Below are 19,133 nucleotides of genomic sequence, written 5' to 3'. Positions count from 1 at the left end.
AGCGTGGATTAGACTTGACAGAACATGTTTAACCCCACTGACGGCGCTTCTCCGAAGTCCCCTGCAGGGTTGTATTTCTTATCGCTGCGGAGGCCGGGAAGGAGGAGGTCACTGCACTGCTCTGACAAGCAGTCCCTTTCCTGGGCATTCGCGTGTGTCTAGGAAATCTAGGGTGAAACAAGGAGGCTTCCAAGGGGTTAATCCACCTCCAGTATTCACCACTTCGAAATAGGAAAGAGAGCAGGTGAAAATCTGGGACACCGCTGGGGTTCCTAAACCCAAGTCCTATTTAGATCTAGTCCTTTCTCTGCAAAGTAAGGTCTTCAAAAGTGCTGCTCCCTTTTATTTGCCAACTTCGCTCCTGCCCTCCACTGCTGATAGGTAACTTCAGAGCAGGCCATACACTCTGCCTTTAGAAAAGCTGAAGTTTTCAGGGGAAAAAAAAAAAAAAGTAGAAAGGATATTTGGTTTAGTCTTTTGGTCCTCTTCCCTCTTCTAAATGGAGGCATAACAGAGAAAAACACAGTACTCCCATAACAGAATGTATTTGACTTACCTGGAATGCAAAATATTTGTAGAGATAGGCACCACCCAGGATGACCCCAGCCAGCATAAAGGCCAATCCAAAGTACATGCACCAGCACCAGGCCCTCCTCTGCCCCACGGGCACGGCATCCTCAGGGTCCTGCGGAGCAGCAGAGAGACCTTCAGCACAGGGCACACAGGACGGCAGATACTTCAGACCCAGCAAATACAAACGTTGCATCCGTCAGAAAAGGCGATGCGCGCTCTGTCACAACTGTTTGGAAATGTATTTTATTTGGTAAAGCATAAAACAGATCTGTTTGAGCTGAGGTTTAAGAAAACTTGTACCAACAGTCAACTTTTAATGCCATTGTCACTGACTACATCAGCAGACTTAAGTCTGAAGGAAGATAAAAATGTAACAAAGTCTCCCAAGATACCTAAAAACACCCAGTGAGCCACTTTACAGACTGCAGACAGAAAAATATCCGTTCTCAGGCAACCTGCGTGCAACAACAGCAGAGAGAGGAAGTCAATTCGGAAACGTCAGATCCTTTTTTATCTCGGTACACGCAATTTCAGTGAACCTGAAGAACCAACGAAAGATCAAAGGTAATTAGAGCAAAATGTATCCTTCCCTATGTTGTTCCAGCAGGACGAAAGAGACTTTACCACCTCTTTGCTGGCAGAATAATAAGAGCAGGAATGAGAAAATATGCTTTGAAAGTTGTTGTTAAGGAAGCTTTCTGCTGTAAGACAGCCTGTGCCTCTCTCTGCTGCTCATGTTATGCTAAAGGAATGACAGGATGTTTCACCTTGGGGGCACTAGTTTGCATAACCAAGCAATCCCCACAGGCATCCTAAGCAATAAACCGCTGCTTGCAAAATCTTTCAAAATCTTTCCTCTATCAGCCACATTACAATGCTCTTTCCTCCCCCGAGTGTTTGCATAACTCACAACTCACCCCAAAAAAAAAAAAAAAAACCAAACAAACAAAACACCACACACAAAAAAACACCACCAAAAAACCAAACCAAACAAAAAAAAAAAAAAAAAAAAAAGAAGAAGAAAACGCAAACAAAAAAAAGACATCTTTGAGTCACCCTCTTCCAAACTGTGAGAATCCTGGGAAAATAAATATCAGAATTCAAATAAATACAAAGCAATTCATTATCCCTTTGCAACCAAAAAAACAATAGGGTAGAATGATGACCAGGTCAAAATCATTACAGCCAAATAAACAAACAAAAAAAACCAACTCCAAAACAGAAAATGGAGAAAGAACATGATGAAGAGATGGCACTGACAGCAATGGTTGTCAGTCAATGTTCTGCCCCATGGTTTTTTTGCAGCATTTGCTACTTAGGATGATTTCCCACTTGAACAAAGTGGTGGGTATAGTCCCCACTTGGCCCAGCAGGAGGGAATTCCTCTCGTGTGGCTGAAGCCACTAAGCGAGTCAGACACCAAATGGAAACGGGACCCTCCCTGTAAACGGTGGGGAGAGAGGCGCTTCCTCTGAACGACTCAACCCAACCATCCCTGAGAGGGAGACGGAGTCCGCTGGAGGGACTTATTTCTTTTCACTGATTACAGACGGAAATTCCTCGGTTAACAAACTAGGTACCTAATTCATATGTAGCTAAAATTAGGTGATGTGAAACCCACCTTTACAGTACACTGCAATTATCGTTCGTACAGAAATGGCAATGCAGCTTCTTTGCCAGGCAACGGCTGCCAAAATCTGATTCAGAAATATTTAAGAGTCAAACTGAAGATATTTCACAGATTTGGCTTCACATTACCTTGCAAACTACTGCAGTAAATCAGATTGTGAAAACTCCATCCTTGGAGGTTTTCAAGACTCAACTAGATAAAGCCACGGCTGATCTTGCCTTGGCAACCGTCCTGTTTCTAAAGGGAGGTTGGACCAGGTGATTTCCAGAGGCCCCTTCCAACCAATATTTCTGCGGTATATTACACGGCAAAGCGAGAGCGACTAGAAAACAGTTGCGATGGACTGAAAAAGCAGAATGGAAAGGCAAGTAACAGCTTTTAAAAGTTTTTACACTACTAATTATTTAAGGAATTCAGTGTAAAGAATCACGGGATTACTAGCTGCGTGGTTTTTAACCTGGCTGTTTGCTACAACTGAGAATAGGACATAATACCCATGGTAATCTAATTAACTTTCAGGTCAGGTTAAGATTCACTGTGGATTCTTCTATAAATCATCTCAATTATAAATCTAAACCAGGTAATACAAGGATTTTTATTTTTATGTTGCCCTGTATCATTAGGTAACTATCTCCCTAGATATTTCAAAGCATAAAGGACACCTGATTAAAACTTTTTAAAATAGCTGTCATTTAAACTGTCGTAAGTTAATGTCAGAAAAACGGATAGCAAACTGGCTGTGGGATATAATGCCAAAATATTCCTTATTGAAGAATATAAAGAGTATCTTTATACTTTCCCAGTGCTGTTTTTGTGCCTCCCTGCCTTTTTTAACTCCAAGCAGAATTATCCATTAGTGGAATAACTGCCTCTTCCATTTTTATATCATTTTGTAAGTTCAGAAAGGCTAACAAAACAGGCATTTGAGAAATGGTGCAGAAGGCATACACTGTGTGAACACCTACCTGGAAATGAGGATTAATGTCAAATTAATTTTGCACAGGCCACAAGGAAAGTAACTTTTACACTTTTACCATGCTAGGAGGAACCTGAAGGACAAGTTTATCACTATTCTACCATAAATAATTCAGCTTTGATATTTGAGATGACAACTACAAACAACAGGTTTAATACAACTCTCTTATCCCTTACCAGCAGCTAAATTTTCTCATTATTATTTCTGAAAGCATCCCTAATGGTGGCATGTTAAGCTATTTTCTATTCGTAGTTGCCTATTGCATTGATTTGTCCGCAGCCTGCTGAAAACAGCACACCAAATTTAGAGCAAGAGTTCAAGCCCAGTTTAGCCTCTTGCTTAGGAGAGCACATGAAAGAGCTGCGCCTCAGTACGGAGGAACCGCAAGCATTAGGTAACACTGAAAACATTTTATGCTGTTTAAGGAGAACACGGAACTGATTTCCTCTTCTGATTTTGAAAACTAAGTCCATCATTAAGCAGTTTAAAACCACCCTAAATTAAAATATTATAAATAACCTACCTAGGCTAAATTATACTCATATTAGTAGCTGTCCTGTGGCTAAGCTTTTGTATTGTTGCCATGACAGCTTAGTTTGGGCTGAATTGACCCAAAAGTAATTCATCCCTTTATATATAAATCTGACCCTTCTCCTTGCAAGAGAAGAAAGTGCCACAGATGCTGACCCTCCTTCCAGGTGACTTGTGTTCTAAAAGAAAAAACATTAAGTGAAAGCAGATCCCCACAAAGAGGGACGGTGCTGAATTAGCTCCTCTCCCCACATGGTTACCACCGCACTTTGTTCCCAGATAGCGGTGAAGCCAGAGCACAAGATGAGATTGCAGCCTCGCTAATTTTTCTCTATGTCAGCTTTCCACTGCCAGAGGTATCTGACAAAAGAAAGCACTGCGTACTTGAGGCGAGGACTGACCTCTAAAAATACACCTCTCTACTTCTGTGAGCAGTAATAATTAATCACTGTTGTTCCGGTCCTTTTCTTTCCCCTCCTCTGCTTCATCCCTGCTCCGTGTACTTCCAGCTCCCTGGTGAATCCTCAACCCCAAGATGATGAAGAACTTATCTTCTGTGATGCAAAATGCCTTAGGAGGAACTGGATGCAAGCCCAATACTGGCTTGTTTCCCTTGATGAACTGATTGTTCTAATTGGAAAACATTTGATCAGCCTATTTCCCATGGACAAGACATGAAACAGAAGCATCTCTCTACCACTTGTACACTAAATTCTACAGTGTTAAAATTAAACGGTTCAGAATTTCCCAACCTGAATTGCTTCAGGCTCTACAGGAACAATTTTCCTGTAGATAGAGAAGTATTAAATCCTCTATTATTTGAGATTTGCAAGACTCAAATCTGTCTTCTCACAAAGAAGTTACAAGGTGATGGCAGTTTTCAGTAGAGATGCCTTCATCAGTGACCACAGCAGCTGATGTGAAGCTGCACTCTGCCTTGTTACTGGAACCACAGAACTCTTTGGAGATGGACGAGTGACACCACAAACTATTTACCAAAGCACCTCTCAACTACAGAGAGATCTTCACAAGAACATATTTATGACCATTAGCATTAACTGTTCCGGAGTGGACCAAAACGAGAGGAAAAAAAAAAAAAAAAAAATCCCCTAAATCTGCAAACATTAGCAGTTATTAACAGCTGCTGGCCACATACTCTCTTGCTCTTTTCAGTTCATTTTTAATGCTACTTTTTTTTTTTCCTTTAAATAAATGCTGAATTTCAGGAAGATCAAATTCATGTTTGGGGTAACATCACAAAATTATTCTAAGAAGCTCCAATACTGAGCTACGAATGTTTATAATTAGACTTGGTAATTACTTAGATTTTCCCCTCGTGGCTTTTTGTACATAGTGGAATATAATTGCTTTAGCATTATAAAAGTAAAGCAGTCTGAAAAATTACAAGGCATGTGTCTAGTTCATATTAAAATGGGTGAGAAGATTATCAGACCTCATTCCTTTGCAGAAATTAAGGACACATTAATTACATGATTTAAAAAAAAAAAATTGTATGAATCAACTAAGTAAGAATCCACCAAGATACAATGGATATGCTGTGGGGAGTCCAGAATATTGTAGGACCATTGCACACCTATGCAGAAGATAATGGCTTACATTTAAGAATAGATATGATAGCAATAATTTTGGGAGGGGAAAATGTCTATCAGAACCAACACATGGTCTTTGATCCACAGCAAAAACAGATGCAGAGTATTACGGAGTATTACAAATATTACTAAAAATCTTCTGCAGCATAATACACAACCATCCATAATTATGCATCTGAGAATAACATGTTTTAAATATATAAATGTATATATATGTACACGCACACATAAAAGCTTACAACTAATGCGGGTAGAACTGGCTGGAAGCTGTTCAGAACAGTTTTCTTTGAGGTCCTTTGAGTGCCAGTTAACTCGCATGGATGGACAGAAAGCAGTGGGGCAGACTGAGCCTCCTAAAGGCAAATATTGACCAACCACAGCTTTAATTAGTGGAACGGGGAGAAGATACATTACTGATGACTCCCTAAAAGTGGGGTTTTTTTAATGAGGGAGGCTAAAAAGTCTTGAAATAAAATACTGACAAATGGCTGTATGAACTGAATTCTGTTGGTCAGGCTTGCTGACTCTGACTTGTAAATCTGACATCTGTAGAAAATTCTCCCCAAAAGACAGTCAATTTAAAATGAACTTAATTTAGAAAGAGCTCTGCATTCCTCCCATGGTATTCCTGCCTGAAGATGCTCCAAGCCTGGTATTCTATTTATTACTTGTTGCAGATGGGAAATTAAGGCAGGCTTTTGCAAGACTCCCCATTTGGCAGATGCTGCGAATCTGGAAGGCCATCATACTGATCTGCCTCTCAAGCAGCAATTTTATACTTCCTAATAAAATTACATTTAAATTTTAAGTACGATGATCTTTTAACTTGCTAGTTGGAAAAACAGGCTCAATATACAATAGATGCTTCAGAGATCTCTCGCTTATCACAAGGAGTGACGTATTCTTTCTACTCAGACGATGAAGCCTGAACACAAGCTATGGTTGTTTATGTGCAGTTGATATCGGAACACCGCAGCCCTTCTGTGGCAGCACTGCCAGTTCCTTCTCTGTCAAGATGGACAGGGACTTGTCCATCTGGCCAAAGGCTCTCTGCCTGAAGAACAGCACAAAAACCAAACCTTAGTTCTGCTGTAGTCACGTAGCCTGGATAACCAAGGAGATGAATTAATTAAAATTATCTATTAGGCAGTTGGTACTACTAACCTCTTCCTAAATTTCTAATATCTGCAGATGTTCTACAAAATAATGTTGTAAACACAAAATCTGTTATACAGCACTAAGAAATCCAGCAGTGAGTAGAAAATACAATCTAAGAGCTTTCAAAAGTTCAAAGTCCACGGTCATTTTGATGCTAGCTGAATGCTACCTTTCACCAAATAATAGGGGTGTTTTATTAAAAAATGAGGTGTCTTGTCAAATGACTCATTTAATGGTTCAAACGTTGTAACCATCATGGAATAAAAATATTAATATAAACGGCCAGCTCAAGATCATCCTAAAAAGGGAATCAGTGCTGGTGGGTAAGAAGGTAGCTGCATGTATTGGGAAAGATGGAAGTGAAAACAAAAATCAGAAAACAGGCAAGAAAAGGGGAGCAGGAATTAAAACTAGGGAAAAACATGCTGGAACATGAAGAGTTCAATTTCTCTGAAGGAAGTCAAGGAAAATTACAACTGTAAAGTGAATGTAAAGGACGTGAATCAGCAGTTCACCTGCAGCTACGTGACAGAGGGACAATAAAAGAAGAGTGTCTTGGAAGAGTAATCCTGCAACTCCTAACTGCTGTGAGTAATCCGGATTTACCTAAACACTGCCTCCAACTTCTGAGATGAGAGATTACAGAGCCTGATAGCAGCCAACAATTAAAGAGGATAAGTAAAGAAGGAAGAAGCCGGTAACTATTTAGTCTGCTGCTTTGGTTAAATTTGGGTGCAGTATTGTTAAGAATGGTTATTTTTATTGTTAGCTTTAGTCTTACATGGACTAGAAAGTGGGGGTAAAACAAACAAAAAACACCAAAAAGAAACACACTTATATAAACGGCCTGAAAGTTCTGTCTTTGTAGACCAGGCAAGGACTTTCTTGAGGTGATTGACATGCACAGCTTTTGGCTGTATCATCATCCCAGGCTGCCTACAGCAATAGTACAACTAACCACACACTGTATTTTACTGTTTCCTTCAAACCATGTTCCTCAAATTGTCTCTTCTCTGTCACCACCAAACCCAGTGGTTTCAAGTCTTCTCAGAATTTCCTTCTCACCCTGTGTCTATGCCCTCTGTATCTTTCCCCATCTCAAAGCAGGGTTCTCCAGTCTCTTCCACATGCAGAGTACCAGGCACACCTTATTTCCATTTCTTTCCTTCGTTACTGCTACAAGATAAACCATTCGACACCTCAGTGTGACATATTCTTGGGAAGAGGAGCTGGGCTGTGCCACAGAGGTGCTACATCTTCAGTCTGCCCCACCAGCCACTCTGTGCCTCTTGTCCAGTAAACACTCAGGCCCAAGGACCATCCTCCTTTTTCCATACAGCAATTAGTGCAACAGGATCTTAATACCATCTTATATTCCTTCTGAACATGAGAAAATATTTTTTTTTTTTACTGGGTGACCAAGTACTGGCACAGGTTGTGCAGGCATGCTGTAGAGTCTCCATCCTTGGGATGGAGGTTTAGGTTGGACATTAGGAAAAGGTTCTTCCCCCAGAGGGTGGTGGACACTGGAACAGGCTCCCCAGGGAAGTGTCACGGCCCCAAGCCTGACAGTGTTCAAGAAGAGACTGGACAACACCCTCAGACACATGGTGTGACCTGTGGGGTTGTCCTGTGCAGGGACAGGAGTTGGACTCGATGATCCTTGTGGGTCCCTTCTAACTCAGCACATTCTGTGATTCTATGATGTTCAAGAGCTGACTGGACATGGTTCTGGGCAAATAGCTCTAGGTGGCCCTGCTCGAGCAGGGAGGTTGGCCCAGATAACCTCCAGAGGCCCCTTCCAATCACAGCCATTCTGTGATACACACCTAGTTTTTAAGTAAAACTATTGCTATTCAGGCAGAGGATTAATAAGCCTAACCACTTGCATCATCAAAAAAAAAAAAAAAAATCCAGGAGCGCTGGGTCTGTGCTAGACAAGTAATAAAGTTCCACACATCCTTTATTTCCTTTGCTTTGGGGCTTTATGATTCATCTGCCTTCCCCCGCTCCCTTGCCCCCTGCATAAAACTTCAACAAAACCTACAGCACTTGGAAAATGTGTTGTCTTTAAATGTCTGGACACTGAACTCAAAAGTTCTTGTGCTGCTGACAGTCACAAAGATCCACAATTGCCACCGTACTGTAGTGAATTAAAAAGTTTTCATAAGCTTGGCTAGTGAAGAAGTGGTGCAAGCCAGGATTTTTACGTGATATATAAATATTGACAAATTTACCTATACATTTTCATAAATGAGAACGATGGAAATTTGTTCTGCATTCCATACCTATTTATCTCAAATATTTCAAGAAAAGAAAGTGTTGTTATGCAAGAGTTTTCAAGTCATAGACTAACACACAGATGAAAGCTTGCACAGATATCTGGCAAGAGGTGCCTGAGGGATGTTTACTTTTTTAAAAACAAGAAACCTCAATCTTTATAGTATATACGGGAAATTTTTCAGAATACATTTTGCTTTCAGAAAACAGAATCACTAGACTCCCTTTATGGTTATAGCATGTCAATCATGGCATTTCATTAAATCGTCCAATTTTGAAAAATGCTTCATTTTTACACATTGCCAAAATAACCCCTTTTCCCCACTTGCATTCTTTGACTTATAACTGACTTGTGCTCTCCCACACTTACTAAAACTACACTAAATAAATGTATAACTGCAAATGCAATATTTCTCTTGACTTCACCCTGAATTAGATCAGTGTTTGAAAACAGGAATTTAGAAGATCCACTTAAAATGGATCAATACTAAATTATCTTTTTGACCTTGACTGTTCCAGTTCCTGTCTCTTCCTTACCCTGCTAGCTTCTTAAGTCTGAAATGTCTCTGTTTTTTTCCTATGACTGCCTGAATCTCAGACATCAGTATGATGGAACGCTATGTGGATTTAACCTAGATTTCTCTCAAGGCTATTTTCCCAAGCGGTGTTGGCTCTTTCACCCAAGAGATCTCATTAGCATGCACAAATGCACCACTGAGCCTCAGAATTTAATAACTCTATTCCCAGTTCAGCCACAGATGGTATGTCATCTCAAGCAAGTTACAAACGCTGTGTGTCTCGGTTTCTCTCAAAAGTAGAATCGAGCATCACAGAAACCACTCGGGAGGTCTCTAATCTAACCTCTTGTTCAAAAGGAGGGTGGACTCTGAAGCCTGTTCAGATCGCTCGGGGCTCTTGTCCAGTCAAGTTCTGAAAACCACCAAGGACCAACACTTCACAGCATCTCTGTGTAACCTGCTGAACATTCAGTTCTCCTCAGACTGAAAAATACTTTGCTTATACCCAATTAGAAGTTCTCCTTTTTCAATTTATGGCCACCGCCTTTCCAGTCACCTCCCCAGGTGTGGGGAGGCTGCTGTGATGTCCTCCTTCCAGCCCCCAACCATCCTGGTGACCCCTGCTAGACCCAAACCAGCGTGTTCATGTTTTGTTTGGTTGGCTGTTAATGGGAAAGCACTCGGCCATCAGCAATGCCAGTGGCTCATGCTCAGCTGACTGTCGACCAGGAGCCTTGGGTCCTTCCCAAGCAGAGCGCTTTCCCAGCCAGGGGGTCCCCAGCCTGTCCTGGGGTGACGGGTGAGTCTGCTCCAGAGACAGGACTTTGCATTTGTTATTTCTTAAACTCATGAGGTTTTGTTCAGCCCGTCACTGTAGCCTGTTGGGGTCCCTCTGAGTGGCAGCCCTGTCCTCAAACAAATATACCTTGATAGTACATATATTAGTGAATTAAGCTGTGCAGTAACTGTACAGCAAACAGTTCTCAGAGTGGAAACTATTCCACATGCAGATACGGAATAGCATTTAATTGTAGCACTTACGAGTATCAGCAGGGAAGAGGTGACCTGGAAAGGCTTACATTTAAATACCCTCTCTTTGTAGAAGAAACTGTTGTAAGAATCTAAAAGGCTTCACAGCCATTAGACTATTTAGAGCCTGAAGTGGAGCACACCCTGGGGTACCCAGCACCCGGCTGCATCGCACCCTCCAGGAGCGCAGACCCTGACTGGTGTTCTGACACCTCACCAAGAGGTCTTCCCAAAACTGCAAACCTCAGGCAAGGCAACTCAGCACACTGCGACAGCCTCGAAAAGTCGCGTTCATCCTCCCACCCGGCAAAGGGCATTGTGTTTTCAAACGTGTAAATGCAAGGGTTTTCTACGCAGACTAGATCTTTTTAAAAACAAATAAATCAATAGACCTTCGTGATTCAGCAATCATGTAATATCCACCTCAGAGGTCACTGTCCCCTCCCCAGTATGATCCTCCCAGCATATTCTTTTTCCATAGTCATTCCACTGACTCATTCTACCCTCCAAACAGCAGAAAGCTGCCATCAAAAGCTGGAGTTTGCTGAACCCTAGAAGGAAGACAACCACAAATTATCCAAGGATTTGCATTCAAGGAACTCTAACTCTTAAAACGCTTGTGGGTTTTATTTTTATGTGTGTATATATACACATATATATAATATGTATTATATACTTAAGAATATATAAACTTTACAAAAATATCTGTATATATACACACGCACAGACACTGTTTGGAATGGGCAAACAAAATATCAACTTATTTTTTCCACAACCTCTATAATAACTGTTGGGCAAATACTACTTTGCTGGTTTTTTTCATGGTAAATTTTGTAAGGCTGTTGCACAGAGGACACCTTGCTTGTGGATGCCACATCGATCACTCAGATGGGAGCTGGAGTCTCTCTATATGTCCATTGTGGTCCAAACCCCAGGCCACGTGATGTCTGCTGCAAAACCGTTTCTGACTTCATTGCAGAGCTCAATCTTATTAATTATCTCACTCCTTTGGTTTACCACATCTGTAAAATTAGGACAGATATCTGAGTTTTATAAATTAGCATCCTTTTCATCTGTAGATTCAAAGTAATTTCCACCGAGGATAAAAAGCAATACGTAAGTAGTAAGAAAATGAATGCTGTATTATTCATATGGATCAGGAGACTAAAACCAGATAATGCTAACCTTTGTCAATCAAAGCATAAATGGAGTTGGGGTAAAAGAATCTATGCAACAGCTAACAGAACACACCACTACTTATCCCAGCTGTAGTTCTTATGTTTGAAATACGTCAGCATGTTTTTGGAAGCATAGAATAAAGAACTTTTTAAATTACTAGGACTTAAAAATCCAATATTTGCTTCCAAATATGTTTCCTGAGAATCACAGAAAGAACTATTTTATTTGTACGGAAGCTATTTGGTAGCTGTAGCTAGTGGTTACTGGGTAGAAAATATGTACAATGCTGACACATATTCCAAAACTCACAACTGCAGAAGTGTTAACTGAAAAGACTACTGGAGGTAGGTATGCTTACCCTTCTTATAAACCCCTCTCAAATGACCACTAGCATCAAAAGTTATTAAATTGCTGATAACGAAAAAAATTGAAAATTAAGAAAATTTATTTGAGTCTATAAAAACATAACTGTTAGATTACATTTGCAACTGTAAACATTTCCTTAAAACACTTAATGGGGAAAAAACATGTATACATATTATATTTTTAAATTAAACTTTCATTGATATAGACATTCATATGTTGGATTAAATATTCATTATAATGGGAGGAGTCTAAACCATTTCCCGTGAAAACACTGTTGATTCCAAGAACATTTTCTTCCAAATATTCGTTTTTACAAGAAAGTTCAGCATCCCACCTTGATCCACACCTTCAAAAATGAACTAATTTAACTTCAGCTTCTCCCACTGAACAGAACTTCTGGTTCCAAAAGGTTTCCATTCCACTATGCAATGTTAATATTCAAACTAGTTTTTGGAAGCTGATCAGAAAGAAAATGATACTGCAGCACAGAAAGACAGGAGTGAACATAAGAGAAGTGTTTATGGCATTAAATATAACAAAACATTACAGCACAGGATAGTTTTTCTAGATATTGTACTATATAAAGCTTCATCTAATTGTGGACTTTGCCACATGACAACATTAAGCAAAAAAAAAAAAAAAGTTCCGCAAATACATTTTTAGGGCAAGGGGCCTCAGCCAAGCATAAATTTGTTAATCTGAAAAGAGAAACTATTTACCACTGCATAAAGTATTTGCCTTGTCTCTATGCTCATCCCTGCACTGAGTTCATAGAAGTTGTAATGGTATGTATGGCCAGCAGCTCTTGCTCAGGCAGCCAAAAACATAAATGATACCAACAACTGACAACGCAGCTATCACAAAGGTCTGGCAGAATACATCCTGTTTGAAATATTAACTATCTTTCTTCTGGGAAACAGTCGTATTTTGAAACCAAAGCTTCACATTTGTTATTCAGGTCGGGAAGTGAAGATAAATGGAAAAGGAAGCAAGATACAGAGCGCTGACAGAACTCCTCTGTCCCACAGGTTCCTTTCTGCCGCTGGGGAGATGGGGACGACACGAGCTCTTCCAGATCTGTTTCTGAACTTTCTAACCTCTAATTCCAAACTCTTCAACTCACTTCAAAATAGCGAGATGTTTTCAGAGGAGCACCACAAACTTTTAAAGATTTGTTTGTTTGGTTTTTAGTATTGTTCTCTCAATTGCTGACAACCTCTACGGAACCGCTTTAGGAGCCAAAATCTCAAGACCAGAGTGATCTTATTTTCAGGAAGCTGCGCTACTTAACCAACAGCACGAATTCACCGTGTAGAAGGATACAGGGGATAACATCAGCCACAAGACTCTTTTTCTAAGGAAGAGTTCCTCAAGAACAACGAATTTTGTTTACATAAACTCAGTTTCCCTATATTTATACTTGCAGGTGCCCATAAAGCCAAGTAAGCAACAGAATCCTGGGTACCCTTCGTGGCTGAAGCCAGAGGGTTGTCATTGGAGGTCTGGCGGATTTCATTAAAATCTTACCAAAGTAAGCGGGAAGAAAACTCAGTATGCTAGGATTTTTTTAGTCCGGTCCTCTTTTAAATAATCATACCCTAATCCAGAATGCTCTGACAGACACCAGAACCTGGTTGGTTTAATGACCTAGTTACAGCACGGAAAATACAGGAAAAGACAAAGTTTGCTCTTTGCCCATTGGTGACTGGAGAAAGGTCTATAGAAAATTTGCCTGGAAGAAGGCTATAAAGGGAATAAGGAAGCTCCTCCAAGAAAAAAAGAAACCAAAAATAAACAAAACAACCCCAAAACAACCATGTCCCATAAAATTAGAAAAGCTGCTTTACTGACAGCAAAAAATAAGTAAATGACTATTTATAAGTGTGTTCACTAACATATAAATAGCATATAAATACATGTTATATAGTATTTACGTATATTTACACACACATACAGTATAGCAACTGTAAAGCTAACACCGCTATTTCAGAAACACCTAACACCAACTACACACAATCTAAGGGGTTTTCTACATGGAAAAATAGTGCTCATTAGTTACTCAACGGTATTTCCCAGGTGGACCCTCTTAACTCTGTGTTAAAAGTGCCTATTTTAGTATGCTTTAGAAAAGATTAAGCTAAACTGAAAAAAATTAGTTTTAGAGTGCGAAGTAATAATGTTCTCATAAGAAATAAATGCAGAAAGCTGCTGCTTTTAAAATTTTTAACATTTACACTTTCACATTGAAATCTCTCCGTAAATACAGCTATCCAAAAGTCAGCTACAACATATATGTGTGAATCCACACCTTCCACGCACAAAACTTTATTTGGTAAAGATGTGTCAAGCTGAGCACCTCAAGAAAAAAAGAAAAAAGAAAAGGTTGTCACCTAGTCCGGCAGGAGGGAGTAACTTCCTGAGAGTTAATGGGCGCCCAAAGAGGTTTGGGAAGGACTTAAACTATCGAACGGACTCTGCAAAATGTCTGAAGACTTCAACTATGCTCAGAACCATCTTTGGCTCTCCAAACGTCTATTGTACAGAGAAACGTTAATACCACACATTCATTACTTGTTGGGAGACTGGGTCATAAAATACCCTATTGTACTGACAGCGAGCAAAGCAGAAAATTAAATGTAGCCTGAGAACCTTCACTAAGGGTATTCTGTATTTGGGCCAAGAATTATGGCACAGCAGTATCATCCCAGGAGCAGCAGCAGAGTTGTAACGGTGCCTGCAGTAAGTATGGAGCCACTTCCACAATACGTGATAATACTGACAGGTGATTTATGGAAAGGCAGGATTAGCACTCTTGATTTTTAAACTCCTTTTTAAGCAGCCTGCTCCAAAGCATAAGACCATTGCCTTCTGCAAAAGCTTTTCTTAAGCTGTTGTTCCTGTGATACATCCCCTACTCTTCTCACATCATCTTCTCCTCCCTTCCACAATTAATTTCCTATTAGTGTCCGCATCAGAGGTTACTGGGCAAATTTGGATGAGATCAGAGTATTTCTATGCCACATCACCAGCATATTTTGGCTGCAAACATTCTTTAGTAAGCCCTAGGGAGATTATCTACTTGAGGGTAATCCTGCGATGGCACACAGCGTGGCAGTCTTCATGACACTGTGCCAGGAAATGCAGCAGAAGACAGTCAAAGAACGAGCCCAAAAGCTCATTCTAAGAATCTTTATTTTCTGGAATTTCAGAGTATTTGGCTTTACTCATTAATATCAACTGGTTTACTAATATCTCTTGCTCATATCTTTGGAAGTTCTTGATAATAACATTCTGAATGTGTAATTCTGCTGACCCTCTTCCACTCTTTGAGTGCTTTGATCTACTTCAAGTCCAGAACACCTCCTATGACTTTCTTTATAAAATAAATCTCCATAAAATGTTGTAATATTTTTCACATTCACACTTGCGATTCAGATGTATTAACTGTCCTACAGAAACAATGTCTGTAAAGACAGCGGAGAGGGGAAAACAAATGTCCCATATATGCCATTTTGGTGATGTAAGCTTTTTTCAGTCTACCAGAATTCACTCTTCTATATACATTCTCATATGGCTTTCAAACCTCACTTGAAGCTAAGGGTTTTCCAGCAATCAAGTCATATGAATAATACATTTGTCCACATAATACATATGTGGTTTATTTCTCCCCTGCCCTCCAAAGACCTGCACAGGCAGTAGAAGTTCCTTGTGGAAGAGGTAAAAAGATTCATTTCTAATGCATTTATATTAAGAGAAGGCAAAGTTCAAATAACGTATCTTGCACTTACCTCAAAGGTATCAAGTTTTACAAAGGCCCTCCGTTCCTTTCTTGTCTGAGATCTAAGAATAAACTCCCAGACTCAAAGATCCAAATACCTCTATGGCTACATGACATAATTTGTTGCAATTTGTTAATCCTGCAAGGATTGCACAGCTTCTTCTACTAAAATTACAGATGATGCCACTGTATTCAGATCTGCATTTATTTATGCTCTAAAACATGCAAGCTCAAAAAAAAAGCTTATTCAAGAGAATTTTGCGCACTGGTAGGTGTAGGTCTGCAGTTCTGCTGAGAAAAGATGCAAATGTGTCAAGGAGAATGTCAAAGGCTCGATGTCCCCTAAGAGCGCTCATTTGCTTTTGGAATTTTCATCTGTACAGGGCATCTGCTCCTGGCACACTATTTTAGGACTGTTTTAAGCCTTGTTCAGGCACATGTATCCCCTGATAACAGTGAAAGAATTCAGAAGTAGCTACTGTGAGACCTTTTGATCTGGTTAATAAACGTCTGCAAGTCTCATTTCTAGGCAAGGAAAGCAGTACTAAGACCTGGGCAAAGTTAAGGCAGATCCTGTATCTCATCCTCAGCTGCAAGAATTTACAGCTCTGCCTTAAGGCAATCATAGTCAAATAACACACTTCTGTCAGTATCTGGACAGAGTCAGGAGGATTTGCTGCCCAGTGGACAATTAGCTACATGTATTTTGTTTGTCTAGCAGTAGGAACTACAAGCCCACAATGGTAGGCTATCTGGAAACAAACATCATCCAGGGCAGATCTGGATCCCAAGGTACTATGAAAAACCTGTTTTCTGGAACTTGCAGTTCGTCTCTACTTGGTGTCAAACCAATTCCCAAACCTGGGGTCAGGAAGGAACTCCACAGCTTAGGCTGGGCCTGGGAAATCCATTACATTCTAGAAAAAGGCACTCCTGCTAGGAACAACTAGGTACATAGATCACCTAACGGATTTCCCATAATCACAGGCAATTTGAGTAATGATACTGTCTCATTTGTTATGGCACACTGTTCTAAGGACTTGAATACTTCGGTCGGAGTTTTATAAATGCAGTACATTCAGTAGAGATGTGCAATTTAACCACTCGCTGTACCAGGAAGATGTCACTAGAAAACATCCTGTGGTCCCCCTTGGCTTTGAAAGGACAGTGGGTTCTGCAGGTGAAGAACCCATCAAAATCACTGCAAAGCTTACACTGGGGCACAACTTCATGCTGAAAATTCAACAGATCCTGTCTTCCCAGGCAGCAGTTCATCACAAAGGTTTAGGAAATCAATAAACACCATCTCTTCTACAGATCCAATCTGGCAACTCACAGGCTTGATGCACGAAGGACTGTGAAAGCAAATTGAGAACACCAAGGCACGCTGTTTATGCACAGCTGGCCATTTTTCAAGCTTTCATTGTCTTTTCAAAGAGCTTAGAACAAACTACGCTACTTCTAATTAAAAACCGGTTTTGATCACGGGCGCACAGAAATTACAACCAAAACTCTTTATATTCTGGGCAGTTTTGCACTTCGAGAACTTTAAAAGCCTCTGCTGTTTCGTTCTTTGTTGCTGTCGGGAGGCGCGGAGGGAAAGCGGCAGCGACCGGAGCTCGGGTGCTGTTTTGGGGCGGGGGAGGCAGCTCTTTGTTCCTTTATTTAAACCAGCCCGAGTTTCAAGGCGAAGTTCGCTTGTAACACACACACGACCACCAGGCTCTGCAAGACACGCCGCGGCCAAACCTCCAGCTTCACCCCCGCCAAGCCCTCCCTGCCCTGAAGCATTTTAAGCTTTGCGAGCTCGCTGGCTCGTCGGACTCATCCGTGCCGCCGGAGGAGATTAAACAACGTGTGGAGACCAGGCGCCGTCCAGACATCGGTGTACGCGCAAAACAACTTCCCGCGACCCACCCGAGCACACCCGGAGGGGCACCCCGACCCCCCCCACCCCGGCAGCGGGCGGGGGACGGGCGGCGGGGGACGGGCGGCGGGGGACGGGCGGCGGGGGACGGGCGGCGGGGGACGGGCGGCGGGGGACGGGCGGCGGGGGACGGGCGGCGGGGGACGGGCGGCGGGGGACGGGCGGCGGGGGACGGGCTGGGGCGCCGCCGGCCCGTCCCCACGCCTGGGCCGGCCAGGGAGGGCAGCGCCTGCCCGGGCCGGCCCCTCCGCTCGCCGCGGGTCCGGAGGAGACGCCGCGAAGACGACGAAAGCGCCTTTAAAAGCCGACTTGGACGCGATCCAAGCGCTGTCGGGCTTAAAAACAAACAAACAAACAACAAAAACACCACGCGCCAGCAAAAAAAAAAAAAACCAAACCCCAAAGTAGGGAGAATCGGGGCTTTAAAGCTCGTACTCCTGTCAGCCATTTTAGAAGCGTGAGCTGCGAGGGGCGGCGGGGCGCAGCGCCCCGCACCGCTGCTTTCCCTGCCCGCGGCTGAGGGCCGAGGGGGGAAGAGCACACGAACCGCAGACCCGTCGCCAGCGCGCTCCCCTCCCCGCGGCGGCACCGAGCGCAGCGCAGCGCCCGCAGCCGGGCCGGCCCCAGCGGCTCGCTGCCCCAGCGGCTCGCTGCCCCGCCGCGCTCACCTTGGCGTCCGGCGGCAGGATCAGCACCTGGCTGTTCTCCTCCTCCTTCTTGGCCGCCTCCTTCTGCGCCAACGCGGAGTTGAACGACACCTTCACCATGGCCGCTCCTCAACGCCCCGCACGCAGGAGAACAAGAAGAAGCCCGGACCGGCGGAGGTTCGAGGGCAGCCTCCTGCCTTGTGCCCCCCGCTGCCGCCGCGCCGCGAGTGCCGCCGCCGTCCCCTTGTCAAGCGGCAGAGGAGGAGGAGAGGCGACCTGCGGCGGGGCGGGGAGAGGAGAGGAGAGGACGGGAGGGGAGAAGGCGGTGCCTGGCGGGGCGGGCGGGAAGGAGGAGGCGGGGGTGACGGGGCCTCGCCCTCCGCCCGCCCGCGCTGCGGTGCGTGGAGCGCGGGCTTGGGCTGTTCCCCCCGCGGCTCCGCTCTCGTCGGCCGAGGGCTGTGTGCCCCGCGGGGTCAGCTCGGTGCCGGCGCCCGGCTGTGCCCCCGGGCGCCTTCGCCTGCAGCGGCCTGGTGCCCCCAGCCTGGCCTCGGCGGGGAGCCCCGGGCCTGGCTGCGCTGCAGGGCCTGCGTGCAGGAGCGGGCCTCGCCCCGGGCTGGGCGGCGGCCTGGCAGGCCCTGGTGCTGCCGCGGGGTTGTGGCTTCGCATGGGGGCCCCACCTTTCCCGGAGGGGCAGGGGTGGCACAAGCGGTTTGGTTCACCTGGTGCTGTGTGTGCATTTCTTAGATTGCCATTTTAATTAACTTAATTCAAATCTATGGGTGTTACGGTCAGGAAGAAAATCCCACAAGTGCTATATAGGAAGCGTGAAGTCCAGCAATTGTTAAACCCCTCAGGGAGGATATGAGGAGTACCAGGAATGTGGAGCTATGACCTTCCCCCTTACCAACACGGCGAGTGTGAAGTCAAGTGA

The 19,133-nt window shown here is 43.2% G+C and overlaps 1 protein-coding gene across 2 annotated transcripts in view; it reads right to left on the bottom strand.

Annotated features, from left to right (window-relative positions):
* ITM2B (integral membrane protein 2B) overlaps positions 1-18,507 on the bottom strand; it is a 31,402-nt gene extending 12,895 nt beyond the window's left edge. For both annotated transcript variants that reach the window (XM_065638859.1, XM_065638867.1), the window contains exons 1-2: positions 18,224-18,507; positions 557-685 (exon numbers count right to left, since the gene is read on the bottom strand). In XM_065638859.1, the coding sequence (XP_065494931.1) occupies positions 557-685; positions 18,224-18,322 (228 nt within the window). In that variant the 5' untranslated portion in view covers positions 18,323-18,507. The remainder of the gene's footprint in view (positions 1-556; positions 686-18,223) is intronic.
* Between the last annotated feature and the right edge of the window lie 626 nt (positions 18,508-19,133).

The sequence above is a fragment of the Caloenas nicobarica genome, chromosome 1 (genome assembly GCF_036013445.1).
Source record: "Caloenas nicobarica isolate bCalNic1 chromosome 1, bCalNic1.hap1, whole genome shotgun sequence".
Classification (NCBI taxonomy): domain Eukaryota; kingdom Metazoa; phylum Chordata; class Aves; order Columbiformes; family Columbidae; genus Caloenas; species Caloenas nicobarica.
Note: the sequence above shows the minus strand (reverse complement) of the source record. Positions and strands in the feature narration are given on the sequence as shown.